Source organism: Helicoverpa zea, chromosome 8 (assembly GCF_022581195.2).
Source record: "Helicoverpa zea isolate HzStark_Cry1AcR chromosome 8, ilHelZeax1.1, whole genome shotgun sequence".
NCBI classification, from domain to species: domain Eukaryota; kingdom Metazoa; phylum Arthropoda; class Insecta; order Lepidoptera; family Noctuidae; genus Helicoverpa; species Helicoverpa zea.
The window spans coordinates 5,131,897-5,155,002 of NC_061459.1; the positions used below are offsets into that span (position 1 = coordinate 5,131,897).

General features: G+C 36.4%; 1 protein-coding gene across 2 annotated transcripts in view; it reads right to left on the reverse strand.

Moving 5' to 3' along the window:
• Window positions 1-21,959, reverse strand: part of LOC124632692 (proton channel OtopLc) — a 67,070-nt gene extending 45,111 nt beyond the window's left edge. The window contains exons 1-2 of one of the 2 annotated variants that reach the window (XM_047167635.1): window positions 21,875-21,959; window positions 20,630-20,967 (exon numbers count right to left, since the gene is read on the reverse strand). In XM_047167635.1, coding sequence (XP_047023591.1) covers window positions 20,630-20,853 — 224 coding nt within the window. In that variant the 5' untranslated portion in view covers window positions 20,854-20,967; window positions 21,875-21,959. Of the gene's footprint in view, window positions 1-20,629; window positions 20,968-21,697 lie in introns of both variants that reach the window. The other variant, XM_047167634.1, reaches the window with a different exon arrangement.
• Window positions 21,960-23,106: the final 1,147 nt, after the last annotated feature.

A 23,106-nucleotide genomic window follows, 5' to 3' on the forward strand; every position in this document is an offset into this window, starting at 1 on the left:
GACATAATGGTCCGTTAATTCGTTTCTGAACGTTCTATAAAGTGTCAACTGCAGATGAATTTGTATCCGAAAGGTTGTATTCAGCCTACTGAAAGTAATTTTTTATTAAGTAGAAATGTTCAGAATTTATGTTCAAATAAAATAAATTAAAAACATTATTTATGGTTTGTGTACCTTGAACAGTTAAGAGGACGAATTGGAATTTTTGGCGCCAAGGATCTCAATTTTTCTCAGTAAATACAAAACGGGTCGAAATACAACTTGGTTACCCGAAAGTTCATGATATAAACCTTATTTTGTTAGACGTAGAAACATGATTAGGTAACTTTTATAACAGAGAAAAATATATCAAACATACCTCTTTTTAAAAAGAGATTCACATATTATGGGCAAACGGGACCGATTTAAGCCTCATAACTTTTTTAGTAGTTGAGTATATACATACTCTTTAAAATTGTAGAAAGAATTTTTATCAAATTATCATTTCTAAATAATAAAATTACAAAACCATTTTGTCGCTTACGACTTTTACTTATAAGCTAGCGCGCGTATTGTTATCCTCGCCCCGCTCAGACGCTCCGACCCCTTTTGGCGCCTTAGATGCGCGTGCCGGTTATGGAATTATTGTTGACCAATTCGTCGCCTTAAATGGGCACACAAGGTCAGGTAGTTGTAGGGAATTAGAACCCTAAACAGACATTTAATCAAATGAACATTAAAAGCGCTTGAAAATGTTCACTCAACTAACGTATGAAAATATAACTACGCACTCAAAGCACTAGCATGCACGCGGGATAAGGGTAGAAAAGGGGAAAAAATCTCCGCTTTATGAAGTACGAGGCGTTAATTATACGGATGCTTCTGCGTCCCATCAAATTCGTGTCCCTCGGCCAAAATTTTCAATTTAAACTCCCCGGATTTCTGGATTATTAGCGGGTCCTATATTATGTAGATGCTTGACTCCATAATCCCTTTATCAACTTCCAAAACATGGAACGGTAACATTCATTTGTTTCATTTGATTTTATTTCTGTTATGTAACAGAGTATGAACCTACCTACTTGGAATTACTGCGCTGACTTACACAGCTACTGAACCAGTGTGTTGATAAATAAGTAAATTTATATGCAACACGATTTTTTGTTCCCACTTCAAAAACAACCATCCAAACTAGAGATTAACCATTCCTTTTACAAATCCTCACCAGCGACATATTACAAGCCGTCACAACAAAAAATATAGAAAAAACAATCTCCATTTTGTTGGTCCGCTATCCCAAAGGCTTAGTTTTTTGGTTTTGGTAGTAAAACAAGATACCCTGACGTATAATTTGCCATGTCTGTCTGTCTGCCCAGACCTGTTATTGGACTGTTCCGAAAAATGCACACCCTTTTTCTAACTAACAACACGTTTGCAAAAGGGTTCGTTGGTGTTTATACTCAATTTGAACAATAGTATTTATGTGTTTTTTTTTTTTTCAAACACCTCTCATTTTGCTTAACTCGCGTTCTAATCCTCAAAGTAAAATATCAAAATATACAACGCGCATCTCAAGTCATGTTTTAAATTGAAAGTCTCCCCTTTCGACAAAATATTCCGAAGCATAGGCTCGCTAGATTCCGGCCCAGTGAACGTGAAATCAAACGTCTCATATCGTTCACATCTAATTCCTTCACATGGCCTCCCAGATTTTACTCACCTACATCTCATATTTGTCCAATACACCTACACATTTTATTCATGTAGGTACTAGCTTCTACCATCGGTTTCTCCTGCATCTTGTGGGAACTACATTATGCAGTTGGATAAAAAGTAGAATACCTACATACAACCTTCCTGGATAAATGGTCTGATACTGGATTTTACTAAAACTTATGTATTATTAGCTAGGAACGAACTCACCTTTGTTGTCCGAAAGACCAATAACTTAGAAAACAAAATCGTATCGCCTCATATCATTACCTACTTACGTAGGTATCAACTATGTCTCAAGTACTCTTTCAATAGCTACAATGCAGTTAATTATTAAAATCTATAGACCGCTACTTGAATGCGGACTATCTCAGCATCTATTCCGTCTCATTATACGATGGAATTTAGTATCAAAGGAATTAATGGCATCTTTAAGCGCTTATGAGAATGTGCTCTTAATTACATTCCTTTTGTTCACGTGAATAGAGGAGGCGACATCTTTTTAATTTATCTTTGATATATTGCAAGTCAATGGCATTTATGAATGTAGGTATTCCGAACTTATATTCTAAACGTACGTATTACAAAACAAAAAGTGTATTTTGGTTACTAATGCCATACGGTTTGGTTATTTTTTTTTTCTGGTCCTCCTATTCATGTATAGTTTTTAAAGAACTTATAGTAAAACTAATTCGTTTACATTGCCCAGTTCACAAATGCCGAAATATTTTAAAACAAAATTATCATACAAGAAGGTATGATACCAATTTAATGCTCTGTTGACTTATGAACTATTTATATGTAAATTTTCTACCCAAACTCAATCATATTAATCAAGTCTGTATAAAATGGTCCTTTGGTCCTACGGTCCTTACTTTTCACTATACGCTTTAATAAAATTCATACAAAAACTAGTTTAGCTTCTGCATACGGTTTAACCCTCTTGTATTTCGGATGAAAAATCCTATGTCCTATTTCAATGTATCAGTTACATTACTGGCAAGATTTATCCAAATCTGTACAGTCGTTTTTGCACGAAGGAGAAACGAACATCGATACAACCGTTGTAGTGTACATAATTTGTATAAAGCTAATGTTGTCAAATTATAATCTCTCGTCAAAAAACAACAGATGGATCATATATTGTATTCCACAGACAGACAACTTAAATCTAGACGACCCAAACTTTCAGATACCTTTAAGACGAAGAGCAGCTAACCTTATCAAAGTGCAGACTGAATCGATCTCCACCGGTCATGTGGAAAGCGAAGATAAGCAGTGAGGCAACATTGACCCAATCATTGTGTAGGGGTGAGCCGTTCTGACACCTTATCTATCGAACCATCTCAAGCGGGGGATGTTACGAACCAATTTGTCGTACTCGTCAAATTGGAAAATTCAATTTTAAATGTATTTGCTTGCTGTGATCTACATTGCTTATGGAAAATATTTTATTTTATTTGATTTGACCTTTACATCTTGTAAATTGTTTAGCAAAGTTATTGTGGTGTGCAAGCATTATTAATTTATGGGTACCTATACTTATTCGAGAAAAGAAAAAAGAAGCAACTTGTGTTGTGCGATTAATAAGAGAAAGAGGCAATTATATAAAACAACCGATTTCATTTTAAAAAAAATATCAAACATAACGACACAGTAAACATGAATGTTACATAGAAATCAAAGCTAAATAAAATGTAAATAGGCAAGTTTTCTTGTAAACAAAATTTATCATAAAGTAATAAAGCTACTTTTTTCTTTATAAATAGCCAATGTTCCAACAATAGAACATTGTCTATATCTCTGCGGGTATTCCTTTTGTGAAGTCAATAAACAGAAACAACAGAAGTATCAGTCTACAAATAAACATACCATCGTGGACAACAGGAAAATAAAATCACCAGATATTTTGGCTAAATGTATATTCTCATCTACTTTTTGTTCATGCTTTTTATTTTTATTATTGACAGTTCGTAATCAGCATATAAACTGCAGTTATACAGTTGAAATTCAAGTTCAAAAATTAATTACCACATAATAAACTATGCCATACTATGACAAGAGAAATTCTTGCTTAACCATCTCCTGACATGTTCAAATAAATGGTTTACACTAACTTAAATCACCTGAGCTGGTTACAAAGTTTAAGCTGTGGTCCTTCTATACGCAAATGTTAGCTGACGGCACAGCGCAGCCAAGTCGTGGGGCGACTCGGTTTCCGCTACATAAACCCGCGAGAGGGCGCCTCCATCGATCGGCGAGGTCTTCCCTAACACAAGAATGTTACCTATTCCAAATGTGATAAAATGTTGAGGTTCGAAACATTAATTATGTGGAAAATTTTAATAAACAGAACATTTTAATTCTTCGCAAATATTTGAGACTTCAGAATTGTTTTGGTGCCAAAATTGAACGGCATCTCGATTTATATTTTAGGATATTTTGAAACAATCAAAAAAACATTTATTCAAACTTGGCTGCAAGACAACACTTTTTGAACGTCAGGAATTTACATAAGACAGCCCCAAAACGCCCACCCTTCACCACTTCCTATGTGTTTTAGCTGGGAAGAAGAAGTGGAGCAACAAACCCAACAGCATATTAAGCAGCAATTAAGAATAGACTAGGATTTTTATTTATCTGCTTTAATTATACAACATATCGCAGTAATATACAGACACAGCTTCCTAGAACTCTAAATACCCAACCACAAATAATACACGAACAGCCAAAAGCTAATACGAACGCTATTCAAATTCTCCCCGAAGCTTTAATCTGTTAGAAAGTATTAGCATAAACGAGATAGCCTGGCCTGGACGTGAACAATGCAGATCTAACTGTTGCCACCCCCAAGTTTAAATTATACACCACGCTATGGTATTGTTCAAAGTGGAATAAAGAGAGAGGTTGGTCTGCAACTTTGATAACATAGTTGTTTCATTGTATTGTGTACCTAGTTGAATAGAATATATAATCGCACGCTTAATCATATACTGACATAACTAAAAAAAGATGTTTTTCAAGAAATCACTAAAAACGATTTAGGCAACCTGACTTACCTTACAAAATGGCTTATTACTCAAAGAAAATAACTTTATATAATGAAGTAATGTATTGTAGGGATAGTTGATAAAGTGAGTTATTGTATTTGAATATAATTTTAAAGAAATATAGTTTTTTTTTACTATAAATTAATCGGTTAAAAAAATTGTTCCTCAAGATGCGTCAGTTTAATATAAAATATATAGTTACATTGATTTAATACTGGTGACACATTTTGAAATGAGTCCGTGTTTTATTTAATACATAACTAAAGAATATTCATTATTAAGGTATGGGTCCTTATATTATGAAGTATGATTTTGATACTGGTGACATATTTTGAAATGAGTCCGTGTTTTGTTCAATGTATGTTCTTATTATTATGATAATGAGTCATAAACTGATATCTGTCTCTGTCTCGTAAAAAAGTTTGCCGAAACGATTGAGTTCGAAAGGGACAGATATGGGTCTAACTCCGCCTAGAAAAAAGATATCGAAAAAATTCCGAGATCGGCCGAAAGAAGGCGTTAAAATAAACTTCTTGGTACACTTATTTAAACTTTGACCGAAACACTAATCGGTCAGTATATGATTAAGCGTGCAATATAAAGAGATACATTGCATTTAAATAGGTTCACATTTCACACAGGGGTTCTACTTCTTAAAATAGGAGACAAGTGACCATAGCTTTGAGTCAAATTGATTTCATTGGTGTGAGTAAAAGTAGACAGAAAATCTTAAATAAAAAATAAGTATATAAAATAATAAACGAAAATTGATTAAGAAAACTTTTATTGGACTCCACCAAACAGATGCTCGTTATTTCTTAAAGCACTAGAATACTGTATCGGTTACAAACAAATAACCTCTAGTTCTATTTAAAGAGTTCCATTAAACTTTTTTCCAATTAATCTCCTCAATTTTGTTTCGAGGTCCTTGAAGAAGAAACAATGTCCGCGTCTGTATCAAACGGAATATCAAAATACCGAGTCGTCTTTTGTTTCAAGCGAGAAAAATCGAATAAACGTTACCGCTGCTCAAAAGACAACCATTTCTCAAGAAAGATTTATATGTAAATGATATTACAACGTGACAGGAATTTCGTAATTTTTCTCAAGAAACATCAACGTCACTTGAATGTAAAAATCGGGGAAATTTTAAGATACGTCCTGAAGATGTATGAATGCTTTGGAAGAAATTTGGGAAGGAAGTAAGGAATTAAATTGAATTAGATTCTCATTATAGTCGCTTCAAGTCAGATTTTCACATCACCCTCCCCAATATTTCTCTCGTCAGACGAATACAATTCCTGTATTATTGTACATTGTGTCCTGTATCCTCTATGGTTATGAAAACCACACAATAGTAGGAACATCACAGCACAATTAATTGGCAAACCGATTGGGTCAATATGTTTTGTCTATCAATTCGGTTTTGATGATCAGGTTAACCACTTTGAAATCGCAGTTGCATTACGACACAACATTCATGGGCCAAAATATTTGATAAGCTTACTAGCAATTTGTTTTACTCTCCACCGACATAATTTACGTTACGGCATTAACAACCATACAATAAAATATAAACACGTATTTGTGTAAAAAAAGGTTATTTAAAAGGAGAATAAAGTTTCATGATAGATAATGATAATTTCATAACAAAAATATGTACTAACATCCGAATTGAGAACTTCCTCCATTTTGGGGAGTCATTTGATAAAGACAACGTTCGCAAAAAAGTACAAATAAGTTATTCAGTTTCAAATTCGTTTCTACTAGACAATTTTAAAATTTACCTACAGGTAGCAAGCTTTTTAAGCTTCTCTCTCATTTATTATCATAAAAACTAATACTCGCATGCTAAAACCCTGACACAAAATGATCCTGTATCACATCTGATGTAACATAAAATTGGTCCTCAAGCAACATTTTATTATCCACATTCTACTTTATGTTATCCGTAAACATTTGGTTCCGGATAAGTAGATTCGAAGAGTTATACGGGAATATAATAATTTTATTTGTGGAATAAATATCGGGCTACAGTGAGGCATAAAGAGGATTAAATGCTCTTTGCATGTATTTACGGCCGTTTCCAATATTCTATCTATCTTTTGTTTTGCTTATCAGAGATAGGAATTTAACATTAGGTACATGTATGGGGCCGTTGTCAAAATATAATAATCAACTTTATGTTAACAGATTTAAGAACTTTTAATTTTGTAACTGGCCTTTCGGTTCGAAATTAAGTTTCGAAGCAGGTTTATGACGAATGTTTCTTTCTATAGTTTGCTGATTGCTGGTTTATGATCTTTGTGAAACGATTGTTTATTCTCAATGTTTGCAATGTATTATTCATTCAAGCGACGAAAAGATAACAGATAAACACGGCGAATGTTATCCGCTTCATAATAATAACAACGACTTAAGTTGAGTGGAAGAAAAGCAATAGAATTTCCGAATCTTTCTGTTATTTTACTGTGTGAATCTTTGTTTTATTTATTTATTTATTAATAACTGGATTTTGTTGCTTTACAATTTATTGTTAAGCTACATGCTTGCAAAGAAGCTACAGTCAATAATTCAATTCAAGTGTTAACGAACTGTCTATTCCATCTCGGAAAACTCAATTATACACAACATCACATTTATGTACTCTGTCGTTGATTGTACAACAGCACAAAATACCGCCTACATCCATTGCCTCCTTGATTTGGGCATAAATTTGTGTCGTCATTAAAACCGCAAAGTCAACATTGCCGCGCCGCTCCGTGTTTACCGGTAATTACTGAATCTCGCTTCAAAAGAAGTCAGGATTACCATACAAGGGACAGTTTTGCCTAGTCACTTGGTATAAATAGATCCCTGCGGTACGCCGTTACAATGTTTGATTTATGACGCCTGATAGCCTGTTGACTAAAATATGGAGGCGGCACATGATAGGGGAGGATGTACGAAAAGTTATTTTTGGCCGTGAACTACATTATTTTTGACTGTATCGGGAATAGTTGTGGTTACGCATGAGTTGGATATTTCCGGGTCGAAGGACCAAAATTAAAGTTTGAGCAAATTGTAGGCAACTTCGGAGTTGGGGACAGTTTCCATACAAATCTATTTTTTACAAATAAGGACTCGTATTTGGTATGTAGGTACATGTAAGTAAATCAAGACCCAGCCGGATACTGATATGATCGGATATAAAAGTAGAACGCTCAAGACATAAATTATACTTTCTTGTTATAGAAACATATAAACAAAATTTTATTAAACGGAACATCGTCCGGTCTAGCACTTCCTATAAAGCTATGAATACATTATGTAATAAGATTCTATTCGGTGTGATTCATCAATGATGACTCATTGAAATCCAAATTTTTACTCACACCCTTCCTGGCTTAGCATGTGTCATCATTTTTTGTTGCTAAGCCGCTAAATATAATATAATCACTGAAACAGTTCTAAAAACATGTAATTATCTCCGATTACCCATCTGTAAATAACTTGTTAGGAAGAGATGTCTTGACAAATTAAAGACCCCATCTTAAAATAGATGTAGGGCCAAAGCTTCCGACTGTCGAAAAACAAATATTTTAAGCTGAGAAGGTCAGAGTTCGCAAATCGTAAATAAAATCTAAAAATGGATGACGGTGAGTCAACACAATTCAGACTTGATTGAAAATATGAATGAATGATTTTATTCCAATTTATTTTACAATACCTTTTTTCTATGTCATGATGAACGTTTTAATACCTTACAAAGTTGACTAAGTAAATAACCATTGGTTAAAGGGTTCTTTAGTAATATTTTCTTATCGGCTCCTGGTGCCGTGACTTTTAATAGTAATGATTTAGACAAATCGCTTTTCAATGGAAACGACGTGTGCGTTTTGGTAAGTAGGAGCTTATGGAAGCTTATAGGAGATTTAAAAATTCTATACATTTAATTTGATGTTTCAATCAATTGTATACTAACCTACCACTTTCCATTCGTAAAGTTATCCGATTACTATTTAATATTATAAACGAGAATCGAATTCGTCAAAATAAAAATAGGTATAAAATAGCGAACAGACAAAAACTAAAGCTAAATAAAGTCGTAGCATACCTAATATAACAAGAATTGGAAACATGCACAATTTATTCCGCAACAAAATAACCAGTAAAGCCTACATTGGTTTTATATCTATTTATTCGCGGCATCTTAAACGTGAAGCTGAAGAAATTTGAATAATCACAACGGCAGCTGTGCAAGCGACGACCAAGAATATCGCTTTATGGTAAGCTAAGCTGCCAAGATCAACTCGGAATCCTAATGTAAGAGTGGATTGAATAAACGCCGCCTTTGTCACACAATCCTGCTTTTAATTTGAAGCTTCTTACGGAAACTGGATAAAAACACAATTGGTGATAATTTCTGGAATAATGCTAAAGGTTTAAATAACTCTACAAGATTAAGGTTAAGTTATATTAATTGTAAGTAAAGATACATTGCTTAATGCACATTTGAAGCGTATATTTCAGTCATCATAAACCTTTATACGCTCGGAAGTTGTCTAAAGATAAAACAAGCACCATTTCAACAGAAAGTAAAAGGCATCTGCTACATAAACGATTCATTTTTAATGCTGTCCAATAAAACGTCCAATATAAGGTAAATAATATATTATGTCGGTGCAGTAGCAGCTGTTGCGATGTGTTCCTTCGTCCGCCAGTGAGCCCCAAGCAAGATGCGAAGACGATATCACTACATAAGATCTATGTAGAAGGTCCACTATCGCCATATCATTAAATCCTTATATCACAAATAGTAGATCAATCAATACCAATAAATCTCTTCGTAGAAAATTATTAAGCTGAATATGTACTTGTTCTGCCAGTAATGATTATGAATACCTGATGTACCCATTAGATTCCAGACAGACTCATTACATTGTTCTGTGAACCACTAAAGCAGAGTTAACCACTACCAAGATTTCAGGTCATTCGTGGAATTATTAAAGTGGTCCTTCTGTACGCAGACATTTTACGACCATCCTATTCCGTCGCAACAAGCAACGCTTCCCTAGGCAACCATAGGACCACATTGAGAACTTCAAGCTATTTGGATACCGTGGCAAATGAAACAAATGAGATATATGATGCGGTCACGGTGCTCCAACAAATTTAGTTTACGCAATTCCTGGCAAACTTGGCTTTATTAGCAAAGTTAGAACATTTCCACGAATGTCTTGTTTTGTTCCCGCTTGTTATTCAGCTTTTAAGTAGGCTCTCATGCAAAATAAAAATGTACTTAATGTCTTATTTATGGGTGTATTTTTTCAAACGCCATCTTGATTTTATAAGTGTGGGACTACTTAGTGGACTTTGTACAGTTTCCTGACTAACTTTTCGCCGTCGAAAAGGTAAGAAAATCCTAGAGCGATGACCAAGAAGTTGTGTCTAGTTTGTGCAAAAGTTTCCACCCCTAAGTTAACTTCGTCGTCGTTTCGACGGATCGTCCAATGATTAAGATTCATTTGGTAGACTTTTCCTTTTTGCTGGATAAGGAAAAGGTGAGGAAAAAAGGCACATGAGCGTGTTCTTGATTTCGAAATCGTTTTCTGAGAATTACTTTGGAAACTTCTCTAAGCTCTTATGGATCAGTTAGTTGGACTTTGTTTTTTATAAAAAAAATCTTCTCAATCTGCAGTTTCAAGCTAATTATTTCTTTAAGCATATTATACAAGATCCTAATTTATACCCTTATAGTCCACCGGAAAACCATTGAACGAAGTCCTAAAGTATTGTACGTCGTAAATAACTTCCTTCCTCGCTGACCTGGGATATAAAGAACAAACCTTTAGCGGTTTTTTCATCCCACGCAAATCGTAAAAGTCACTCAAGGGAATCGTTTTTGTTATACTCCCAAATAAATAGACCGTACACAGAAATATGCCCCTGCTTAGCAGTGTCAAGTCTACCTTACAAAAGATTTGGGAAAAAGTTATTTTGTAAGAAGGAAAGTGTTACATAGGTACTTAGGTATAAGAGTATTTTAGCCGGCTACATATTTTTGTTAACCGACACCTCTTTCACAAGCGTACGATCGTTTATTTTCCCTAAGGTTTACCATATCGCAGTTGCAAGCCCGAAGCCACCACACGAGACGTGCATCAAAACCAAACCCTGGCAACGTGTCTTCACAATATTAAACACATTTATAATGTGTTAGAGGCAATGTGGCGGTCTACCGCGGCCGTCTGCTAACTTAGCATGCTCATAATAAAAGCTCATTTTATGCTAATATCGGTGCGGGCGTTGGCAACTATTTGTGCAATTTGAGCAGTCCAGAGTGCGGAAGGCAAATAACTGCTAAATATTCATGCTGCCGTAATTCTGTAGGGTTCAGCAGTTTTTAATGAAGGTGAGTTTGTGGTATGGACAATTAGGGTTGTTTGGAAGTTTTGCGATTTCTTAATGGCTCTGTAAGTGGAAGATGCAAATGCAGGGATTAAGTCTCAGTAAGTTTAAAAAGTAGGATTAGTGGAATTTCCATTTTTATTTCCAACTATAAAAGTCCAGCTTAAGTTAATAAAAGTTTTATGTGATCCTCGTAACTGGACACGTGCACCTGAGGACACCGAAAGGGAAATATGCGTAACTAAAGGTATCGCAAAAAATGCAAAGGGAAAACCTGTAGGGTTTCACATAACAAGCGCCGGACCGCAATAAAACACCTGCAATCCCGAGCTTCTTTCTTTTAATGTCTAACCTTCCTGCCTCCCCTCGCCACCCTCTACCCCTCTACTTCCTAGCGTGTCGCGTAAACAGGGGAAATTCGAACAAAGAAAATACAGGAACAATTTGCAAGCTTCCACGACAATACGAAATTTTGCGCCGTAGTTGTTCTAAAGTTGACTACAGCAATTATTCGTGTACACAGCGTAGAATTAGCTCGTCATGTAAATGAACCTGTTCTCCCACTGACTGATTATAAAGCTCGGTACTCACCTTCCAATTTAGTCGGCGATACGGTGAAATGGATCGGTGTGAAAAAGCTGACGATGCAAATTGCTTGCGTATAGGCGAGAATTGCATTGGATTTTCGGATAGCTGTGGCTGTTCTATGTATATATAAAACTATGCAGATGTATAGGTACTATCCATTGCCCTGTAATTACTCAATTTTCATGGTACGGTTCGGATTCGATTTTAATTTGAACTATTAGTCTGCGGAAATAATAGCCAGCCATTTATATTGTTGATAGGTATAGCTAAGTACTCCGTCATCTTTACAAATCCTTAGCACGTAATGAGCCAACTGACCCTTTGATTTTTAGAATATATTGTGTAAAGAAATAGTGTATTTTTGCTATGACCTTACAAATTTTCAGAGGGTTTTTCAAAAGCTAATCCCAAATTTTGAAACCGGCCATCGTCAATTTTGGTTTAAAATCAGTACTTAGTAAACTACTGCCTACTAACCCATGATAAGTCAGCTCTAATTAAACCTAGCACGTAACTCATATCAAACGGCAGCCGTAACGAGGTGATTTAAAGCGCTCTCATCGGCGCGGACCGCCGTGAAATTAGTCGCACGACGCGCTCAAGTGTTTGCGCGGATATCGACAATGCTCTGCCTATTGGCGGATACATGTGTCGGTAATTGAACGGTGGATGTTGTTGATGTTTGTTGTGGTAGACATGGCAATTAATAGATAGGTGAGGGATATTTGGGGATAAAGATCGAATTTCGGGTTATTGTTAGGTTTTGATGTCAGAAACTGTTTTGTGGCAGTGTTTCATGACACTTCTGTTATGGTTTATCTATTTATTGTCCCTTAAAAAAAATACTGCCAACAAAGTAGCTTAAAGCCTTTACTTGCCTTTAAGGCCTTTACGCGCTCTACACATTTCCAGAATTTTCCGCTATTTGAGTTACATTTATTCGAAAAATGCAGTGGAAATTATGTGACTCCAGTTATAGCAATGTTTTAATCCAGATGCCTTTTGCTCTTCAATTCTCTCGTTTCCATTGTGAACTTTAAAAACTTTGTATCAAACAAACGAATGCAGCGTTGTTCCATTTCCAAAAGTTCGCTATTCTTATTTTCCTGCGCTTTTGAAGCAGTTGTGCCTTATCTACGAGTGGAACTAAAGCTTACAAACAAAATAGTGTTTCATGTTCCCAACGAGCGAAAACAAAGGCTCAGGCTCGTGCCTGTCCATATGTCACAGCGGTGACTGGTTAACAAAATGAAAAAATACGTTTTAGTCTGTCTCCAATGTCAGTAAATTACTTACATTGTATGTATGTATGTAGTAGTATAGCATGCAAGGTTTTGTGGGAATGGGAGAGCTTACGTTGATCATGCCTAACTACCTACAAACAATAGCCATACTGTCATGTGCATCATTAGACTGCAACTTCCTGAACTACATATAAAACATTCCCTTCAGGAAATGTACCTACTTTTAATCGAGTTTTGAATACACTTCTACTATCATAAAATTAAAGGATCTTCCTAAGAACATACTTCCAATTCCACATGTTGATCGTAAATAAAAATACTCATATAGTAGTTCCTCGTTCCTCGAATCTGTTTAATCATGGGATTCATAGGGCAATGTAAGTATTGACCTACTTAGATTTAAAACGAAATCCAACATCTGGCTCTACACGCTTCTTAGAAGAAATTTTAATTTAAATATCTCTGTTCCTGAGTCTGCTTAGTAAACACGAAACTCAGTCCAAATTATTGCCTCAGAAATTCTCAATTCGGATGCAAGTTTTCCTCGCCGACTTCAATTTTATAGGCTCAGAGTTTCGTCGACCATTTGCATGTAAGTTAGTAAATAATTACCATAAACTGGCAGTAGAAAAGTACAAGTTTTATGCGGGCGAAGCCACAAACTGAAACTAGCTAGCAGTCGGGGGTACACCACAAATAGTAACGACCCGTCACTAACAAGTTTGTAAAAGGCCGAATAATCGTGCAGAGTTCTGTAGGCAAAAGCCTTTGTTCACTAGCCATTGCTTCCTTTGTAAATAGGCTTCATCGAAAACTGTTACCAATAACAGATTGTGTACTTTATTTAGGTAGGTACGAAACAAAGCCACTTCGGTTTCAACAAGAGAAACTACTTCATACTTTATTAAAACTCTTAGAATAACTTTGCCCTTCAGGACATTTGACTATCATAAAGTCACCATTTACTAAATGGTCTACCATGGTTTAATGGCCCCAGGTCTCAATTATGGAGCACAAAGCTATCTAAATATATGACAACAAATAAACCATATATTATATTTCATATATTTCCATATTAAACAGTGTAACACTAACCAAAAGAGCCGCGAAACTTGATGTTCAAAAGTCAATGACTGACAACTGTTTGCTGTGTTGTGGTCACGATCCGTAGCTGGTTGAAATAATCGAGTGTGTGGTAGCCACCGTGTGGGCAACTTTTAGTGGCTATAACACCATTTCGTTGCGGTTAGACTTTATTAATTTTGGGTTAGTAAAATATTTTATATCTAAAACTTATTACTTATGGGACAAAAAGCATTTTAACTTTTACTTTTTATAACGTACTCCCCAAATATTCCACAGAGTTCAATCACTTACTTTGCTTATATAATAAATAACCATATTTCCAATAAGTAGGTAAGTAGTTACTTAGAAATTGGTGCTTCATTTTGAGATCGCAGAAAACTTGGTAAAACCCTCACAACACGTGTAGGCTCGTGAACTATTTTGAAATGTAAAACGCATTAACAACAATTTGTGCGTCGTCATACTGCTAAACAGATATGTTCCCTCGAACGTGCCCTCGTCGTTACAGACTTGATTTATGGCTAGCGATACGTGTTTTAATCTACCCCTGTTGCAAAGAATTGATTGATCAATATTTTAACAAAGCTTACATTGAAAAAAGTTGTAGCACCCTTATCCCCAAAGTCAAACTGGTTGGCGTCTAGTGTGTCTTGGGCAAAAGTTGACGAAACTTTCCTTGTTTATTCAATAACGGCAAAATATATTTTCGTAAGTATACAAAAACATGAAAAGAATTAATTTTAAAACTTTTTTGCAGACTATTGTTAGACTATCGGGTATCGCTTGAAACTTCGGAAAAATCTTTTCATAAGTTATTGCAAAAATTTTTAAGCATCGTCGAATATCAAAATCAGTCAAAGGAAAACACTGAAGCTCCGTGTTTTGAGCGAATATTCGAACGTTCTTAGCGTAAACTATAAAGGAAGCAGGTACTATCATACCTACATATATTTATGAGAGTCTGAAGGCACTATAAGCAAACAAGCACAAAGGCATAACTAGCTTTGAACTCGGTCTAGAACGAACAAGGGGTTTGAACAGACGATATTTCACATAGTATTGTTCATTAAATTCGTCCCTTTTTCATTTATTTAAAGGACTGTAAATTGGCAGTTATATGTAGGTACCGTTCGAAAATAAAATGAAATGACTCCCTAATAAAACCCTTCTCGAATGATTGGAATGAAACGACAAAATTATTCAGTTCGAGCGACGGTAAAAAAGTCATTAAAGGACGGCATTCACGCTTTTTAATTCCAACGACGACGGTTGTCTATTTTGGAGCATTGTATCTTTATTACGGTTCCGTACGAAAAGTGGGAATGGAAGTGTTAAAAGTATTGTAACTGCGGAGTCGCGGAGTGGTTTCATTCAGTGTTCATTCTCTGTGGGGGAAACCGACGGGCGCGAGGCGTCTAAATGGAAAGGAGACAGCACAATGCTGTTAGTCAGAATAACTAATATTGCAGTTTCTATATTTTATTTTCCTGGCAAATTGGAGACGTAGATATTGCTTTACATTTTTATTAAGAGAAGTTAAAGTTGAAATTGCGTTGAGACTTATTTTATTTTCAACCACTAATTTTGTAATATTTAAGTTCTATTTTGGCAATATTGTCCGCCATGGTTCTTATTTTTTCGAGTGATAAATTCCAAAATATTATGCTTCAGATACTTATCTAATGAAAACTGGGTTAATATGAGGCATGTCCGACCGATCATCACCTTAATACGTGAAGGCAGTATATTACTCCCGTTACGACGGTAATTTGATGCCAAACTTGGTGGTAGCGCCACCTCCGACCGTTACATTTTATGAACATTATACATATGAATGTACTTATGAGTTCTTTTGCGTATTCATTCGTATATGTGCCTACTTATACTCGGCATTTTTTGTATGGGACCCATAACATCTGTTAATGAGAAAACACATATTACGATCTTTTCCTGAAAAGAAAAATAAAGAAATGGTAGTAATAAGCTACTTACAGTAGTAATCAGATTTTCTAATCATAAGACAGTTTTGTATGTGTAATTCAAAATAACAAGGCTAAGCCTCTAAAATCCAATATAAGCCGCCAGCTTACTCTCGAAACAGCCAGATGATCATCACGTTTTACTGCCGATACTAATTTGACCATAAAAGTTTATTCCATAATCGAAAAGACATTCATAATAGGTTCAATTCGTTTAATATAACGACAAACATAAGTGGCCCAATCAGACTCAAATGCTTTTGGAATTCTATACTTGTAGTTATGACATTTTTCCTTGTAGAATATTAAAGTACCTACCTAAGGATTCTCTTTCTGCAAAACTAATACTATTTGTTGTCACATCCTTCTTAGATAATTAACTTTTCTAGCCATTGTAACCTTGAAGTAATCCCATCTCTGCCCACCGTCCTCTATCCTCTAACAAACATAGGTTTTAGCACATTTAGCACCACCCCTGTCAAATCTTCCCAAAATGTGTCAAACATATCATAACACACACAGAATAGGCGCATGTCTAGCAACAACTAGACAATGCCACCTACATAATTATAAGTTGTGGAACAACTTCCCAGTTTCTAAGAACTCGATGCTTGACAGATTACTGAGGCAGCCGGGTGCAACCGCACGACATGTGGTCTCTGTTATCTGACCCCGGGGTGTTCGAGAGAAAGCCATAGTAACCCGTCGGACGGGTCCCGTTGACACACATTTTGTGTTCCGCTTCATTTCTTTGTACTTTACTGCGTCGTACATGTAATGTTTGACCCGCGAAATCCCGGTCCCTTTTTGCTTGTGTTTGCTTGTCGGTAGGTAGATGTTCAACAATTACGCACAAGTGTATGGAGACTGTGACGTTTTATTTGGTGAGTCACAAATACTCAAACATATCTGCAGGATATAGGTTCGTTCCTTTAACTTTTCACGTAGTCAGCACCTAGCAGTATCGTAATTTATCATTGTGAAGACAAAATATAAAACTCTTACACCAGTTAAACTTGATGGCGAACATTTCTGCACAATAATGCGGTAATAAACATGTACCTACGTAGGACCATATACTGTCTGGTTCCAAAATAAACCCTATACAACGCAAATAGCAGTCATTAATTTGGTTCAGTGCTGCAGCAAAGAGCATAATGTCAATTATTAAGTCATAATTAACATTTTGCTATTCGGTTTAATTAAATGCCGTCATGCGTGATATGTATCGACTGCTTATAAATATTTGCAGTTCTGCATTAGTAGAAATGACTTATTAAATGCAGAATAGAAAAACACCCAACCGACCCACATATTATTGACAATCGTAAATTGGTTTCAACGGACGATTTCGGAAATCCGATAAGATCGAAGCATCTGCAATATTATCTACCTACGCTCGTTACCAGTGGCGGCCCTAGGGGTGTGCGAACTGTGCCATCGCACAGGGCCTCGCGCTTGGGAGGGCCTCGCGCTACAACCCACACTAATATAAAAAAAAAATATTATAAAAAAATATAAATCTGGTCCAAGAAAAAAAATGTGCTTTTTTTCTTTACTTCTAATTCATTCTGCGTTTACTTTTTGAGTCCTCAATTTAACAAAAAGTTGGCACCAAAGTAACAAAAACCACTGGCTCTCGATCCAGTCACGAATTCTTTTTATTTGTGCTTAATTCCGAGTTTAATTTGAGAGTCCTTAAACAAACAATTTAAAAATTCGCGCTCGCTACGTTCGCGACTGTTCACTTCGCAGTACCTTTCCTTCTAACTTGATTAGAGTAGTTTTATGTCCCAAAACTACGATTTTCGCGCTCGCTACGCTCGCGACTTCACCTTCCACTGTTGTTTCTTATACAAGTTTAGGTGTTTCAGTGACCCAAACCTCAAAATTTTCGCGCTCGCTACGCTCGCGGCTTCACCTTCCACTGCTGTTTGTTTTAAAAGTTTAGGTGTTTCAGTGACCCAAACATCAAAATTTTTGCGCTCGCTACGCTCGCGGATTCACCTTCCGCTGCTGTTTGTTATACAAGTTTAGGTGTTTCAGTGACCCAAACCTCAAAATTTTCGCGCTCGCTACGCTCGCGACTTCACCTTGCACTATTGTTTATTATACAAGTTTAGGTGCTTTAGTGACCCAAAGTTCAAAATTTTACTTGATTTATTTTTTCATCGATCCTTTTTTAACTGAACCTAGACGGTAGCGCCGCTTTTAAGTCCTTTTATTAACAAGAAAACAACTCCTAGTTTCCGTATGAAACTTCTTATTTACGACGTTCGAACTACTCAAGTCATAATCTTTCAATACATAGGGGGCGCTTTTGTCATGATTGCACCCGAACGCTACATGAGCTAGAGACGGCCCTGAATCAGTTATACGAAGAGCTGAATATTATCTCGGTGCTGAAATATATATTAGAAAATAATTTAACTGAAATTTATCCCACTACCGAAATAGTCTTGAGAATTCGAATAATAAAATATTCATATCGAAAAAGCAGTTTTTCGAGGCTTAAAATTATTAAAACATGTTTAAGGAATTCGATGACACAAGATCGCCTTTCAGCCCTTGCTATTCTTTCGATCGAAAATGACGTTGCACATACATTCCATTATTCTGCTTTAATTAAAGATTTTTTTTTTTAGTCTAGTTTAGTTTTTTTAGTCTTAAGAGAAGTCGCAAGCATCAGATCATTTTAATATTTGTTAATTTTGTGATTCTTTAAATATAAACTGTAGTAAAATTAAATTTTATTAATTTGTTTAACTTGAGCATTTCTCCTCAAACATGACGTTTAGCTAAATCAAAACACCAGCTTACTTTCGCAACACATACTTTTCACGTAGGACAAAGGGCCTCGCATAGACCTGCCGCACGTAGCCTCGCAATGGCTAGGGCCGCCGCTGCTCGTTACTCATTACAAAACACCTTTTTAGGTAGATTTACTTCAAGATAAAGACAAAATAATTGCTTTATAACTCAAGCTACTTAGTGATTCTTCTAATTGCCGACATTAAGGCCTGAAACTTAAGACAACGTTTAGCTCAACTTAGATTAATTGTTCCCGTTCCGTAGATTAAGCGAATCTCATAATTATTGTGAGGGAAACTAAACTAGACGGCATTTGCAGGCTAGACGTCTGACTTGGCAGTTAGTAACCGACCAGCCGTCTGAAGACAAACCGTCTCGGGTTTCCTACTGCACTGCTTTGTTTGCTAACGTAAGTGCGTATTTAGTAGACATCCACGTAAGTTTATAGTGCCCAAACAACTGTCTACAACTGCTATAAGTCCGTACAACGGTATAGGGGGACAGATTGGTTGGGCGTCTAAGTTTGACTGTGAATAATGCTTTTGATGTTTGATATGGTAATGTTGTAAATTTTCGACAGTACATAAGAACTGTAACAAAAAAAAAATTGTTGCTTCTGGCACCCACTTCATATTGCACCTTAGTCACAAAATAAGAAACCCACTTTATTCAATCTAACTCTCGTGATGAAGACAAATGAGGTACCTTCCTCAGTTCCTAACAGGGTAAAGGTAGAGCATGAATAGAAATAAAGCTTTAACCCTATAATGGCTACCTAGGATAACTCGTGCGTGTGAACACGGGACATGAAGGTATAGTCATTCATAATTATGCAAATGTGCGTAACAAACTGATCATAGCAGTGTTATTGTGCTGTCGAGAGTTTGGGACTGTTTCATGAAATTACGGAAATTACGGTCACATTTTATACTAATTTACTTAAATATTGTAAAGATGGTTTTCTTCATTAAAAGGTCTATTTTATTAACCTTTGGACTGGTTAAAAATCCTTTCATTGTTAGATAGCCGATCGAGGACGGCTACTTTTGAATTGGGTGTGTTAGCTTCGCGTAGTCGCGGGTGAAACCGCTAGCAAAAGATAGTGTTATTTATGCAGTCGAATCCAATGTACCTACTGTAGGTAAGTAATTATTTACAGTCACTTTTTGAGATTTACACATTATAAGACAGGTAGGCAATAGATACCATCTAGAGTCAGCAAAAAAGTATTGTGAACACAAATGTGTGAATACAAGGTGACTATCCGAATCCTATGACTGTGGTGACTTCCTAAACAATTTGATGACTAAACCTTCAGACACTTGGCATATAGAGCATGTCCTAAAGTCACACATTCAATTAATCAGTGTGAAGCTGATAGATACCGTTTATGCAGCATTCTTCAAATCGCTCGACGTGTTAAATGTGTAAACAAAATACAGGACAGGTGTAATTAAACCGGTAATTAAACCGAGATTTCCTGGTGGTAGGTAACAAGACTTTAGAGTAGGTGGTGTGACCTAGCCTTAAACGGATTGTAAGTAATAAGGATTTGCTTCTCATTCAAAACAGGAATTCGGGTACAAAGTTCAAATCAAATCATGGAATCATGTCAAGATTCTTCATTCTGCAACTTGGCGCTACTCATCGTGTAAAATATCCATCAATGTTTTGCTGTCAGATATAGTTAGTTACACTCTGCACACCCTAACTCTGTGCTATAAAATATAGATAGGCAAATAAACGGAGGGGAGGATCACAATAATTCATATAAAATAGAGAAACGCACCATTGCCCCAGCTCCTTGGCCTCTTCGAGACCAGACGGCGTCGCCAGCGTATCAGCATCGCCCTCCGTCCGGCCCCCCGGGTGCTCAGGGATCACGCGCTCAATCGTAGTCACCTCTTCGATGTCCGAGTCGATACCTTGCGCAAAGTCCATATAAAAGGACTCCCGAGAGTCGCTCGACCCCCGTCGCAGTTTCAGCGACAGATCCGGTGAACTGTCATCCATTTTCGTATCACTATTCCTTCATCCTTCACATGAATAGAGTCAGGCAGAATCGGAACCGTCTTTCACTTTGAGCGACATTTCCAAAGCTCAATTAACCCATTTTCGACCGTCGAACTTTTAATTAAAGTTAGAATTTATTCGTGGGCACTACTGCTGTACTTAAATATAGGAAATAATTAATTAAAACTAAGTTGTTCGGACTTTCAAAGTAATAAAAACATTCCCTAATGTTTACGACGCAACAAAAAAGGCTCGAACACAAACAATAGCAATTTATCTTGTCGCGCCACTAAAATGCCGGTTCGACGTAAAAAGAACAATGACCTGTGAACCGTTCCTAGTGTAACCTTCCCTAAAATCGACACCGCTTCCTGTGCCACTAATAACCGACGCACACCGACACATGCTGTTTAACACATCTGTGTGCGTCAGACTTCCCAACGGTGACTCGTATTCGCATTCGGCTTCTTTTCAATGACTTATACGACAGCCGAAACGACCGAAAGTACTATCAATCAAATCTTGCCGCTTTGTATGGCGGGTAAGTTATGAATATGTATCTCCGGTACCGAGTACATCTTAGCTCTTATTTTGGTCAGTGGTACAATAAATTACAGGGTTAATAACAAATACGTTCAAGCCGGATTATAAATATTAATATCAATCATCCTTGGACCCCTCGTTTAGCCTGTTATACGCACTGCTGACCATATTGATAACAATAACAATTTCAAAGCTTTTAAGTATAATAGATTCTAACAAGAATCTTGCGCCGAACGGTTGGTCGTTCTTACAGAATTCAATGATAATAATGATAAGGCACGTTTATTGTTAATATTAATACCACATCCGTGAGCGATATCAATCGCCGCCGATCCCTCGGGAACAACAATAATGCCCAAGAACAAACATATTCATTTACACACGACAGCCAATCGTGCGATACGTATGCTAGACACGCATCGCACCGGCGGAGGCGGAGGCGTATTGACACGGAATAATTCAACGGGCAGTCACTCACACCGATACACGATAACGTTGTACTAGGGTAAGCACGTGCGTGGTTCGGAACGCGACGGGCGTCGGCGGCGCCCTCCCGCGGCAGAGGTTGGCGCGCGATTGCCGCTCGCAGCGAACGCAGCGCGGCTCGCGGGAAGGGCGGGGGATGCACCCTCGCACCGCGGGATCAATCTCGCAGGCACCCGGACACGATATTCGGGAAACGGTGCCATTCATTACATTATCGGAACAGGAACTAGATGGAATTAGCGCCGGCCGACATGCCAACGCGGGGTTCATTCAAAATAAAACAATTATGGTAACCTATACAAGTTTATAACATACTTTCTATACATATCAAACAAGTGATTATACTTACATAATTCAATTATACACTCAATATCACAATACTTTTAGTCTTTATTAAAACAATAATTGTTTACATGTTTGGTGAAGTATATGGAACATAGGTAAGTTTACAAACTATTATACAAGCTGTTGATTTGCATCCGTGCCATATTCAAGGAGGTAATTATGCTAATGATTCTCGACCCAAATCAATAGAAAAAATTGTACATAATTTTTTTTCTTTAATTTTTTTCCGGAATTCCGTAAATGTCATCTAGCCTTATTTAAACTTGGCGCGTATGTTACTGGCCTTAAAACCGTGTGGCACCCTCACACAAACACAAACACAAAGCATACGCAACGATCACTCATAAATTTCATTCATAAAATTGGTTTACTTCTGAAATATCACGACATTACAATGACAAAAAAAGCAGTGCATATTAATTATTTCCCGACTACTGTAATTCCAATCGATTATTTACGTATTGTATGTCCTCCTCCTGAACTATGGCACAAATGCAAATCAACACCTTGTATAGTTACAAGTACATGCTTCGTAATTAGATCTTCTACATATTATTTTAATTAAACGCATGTGTGATACGTCGTTCTGAATGAAATGAGATGCAAGTAACGTTTTTGTCATTTTAATTATTGTTCTGTTGGAACTATATTTTAAGGGTTGTTTTAAGTCCCAAATAATTTTCTCGTGAATAGTAATTAAGTTCATTATTTAACTATATTTAAATGAAACAAAATACTTTAAATAATTTGGAACTTACTTTAAATTTTTGCCAACCCTATATTTAAGATAAATTAAGCGGCAAATACTCAATCTTATTAATTAAGCACAATACTCCAATCCTATTAAATATTTCAACAAACAATTGATCAATATTATTA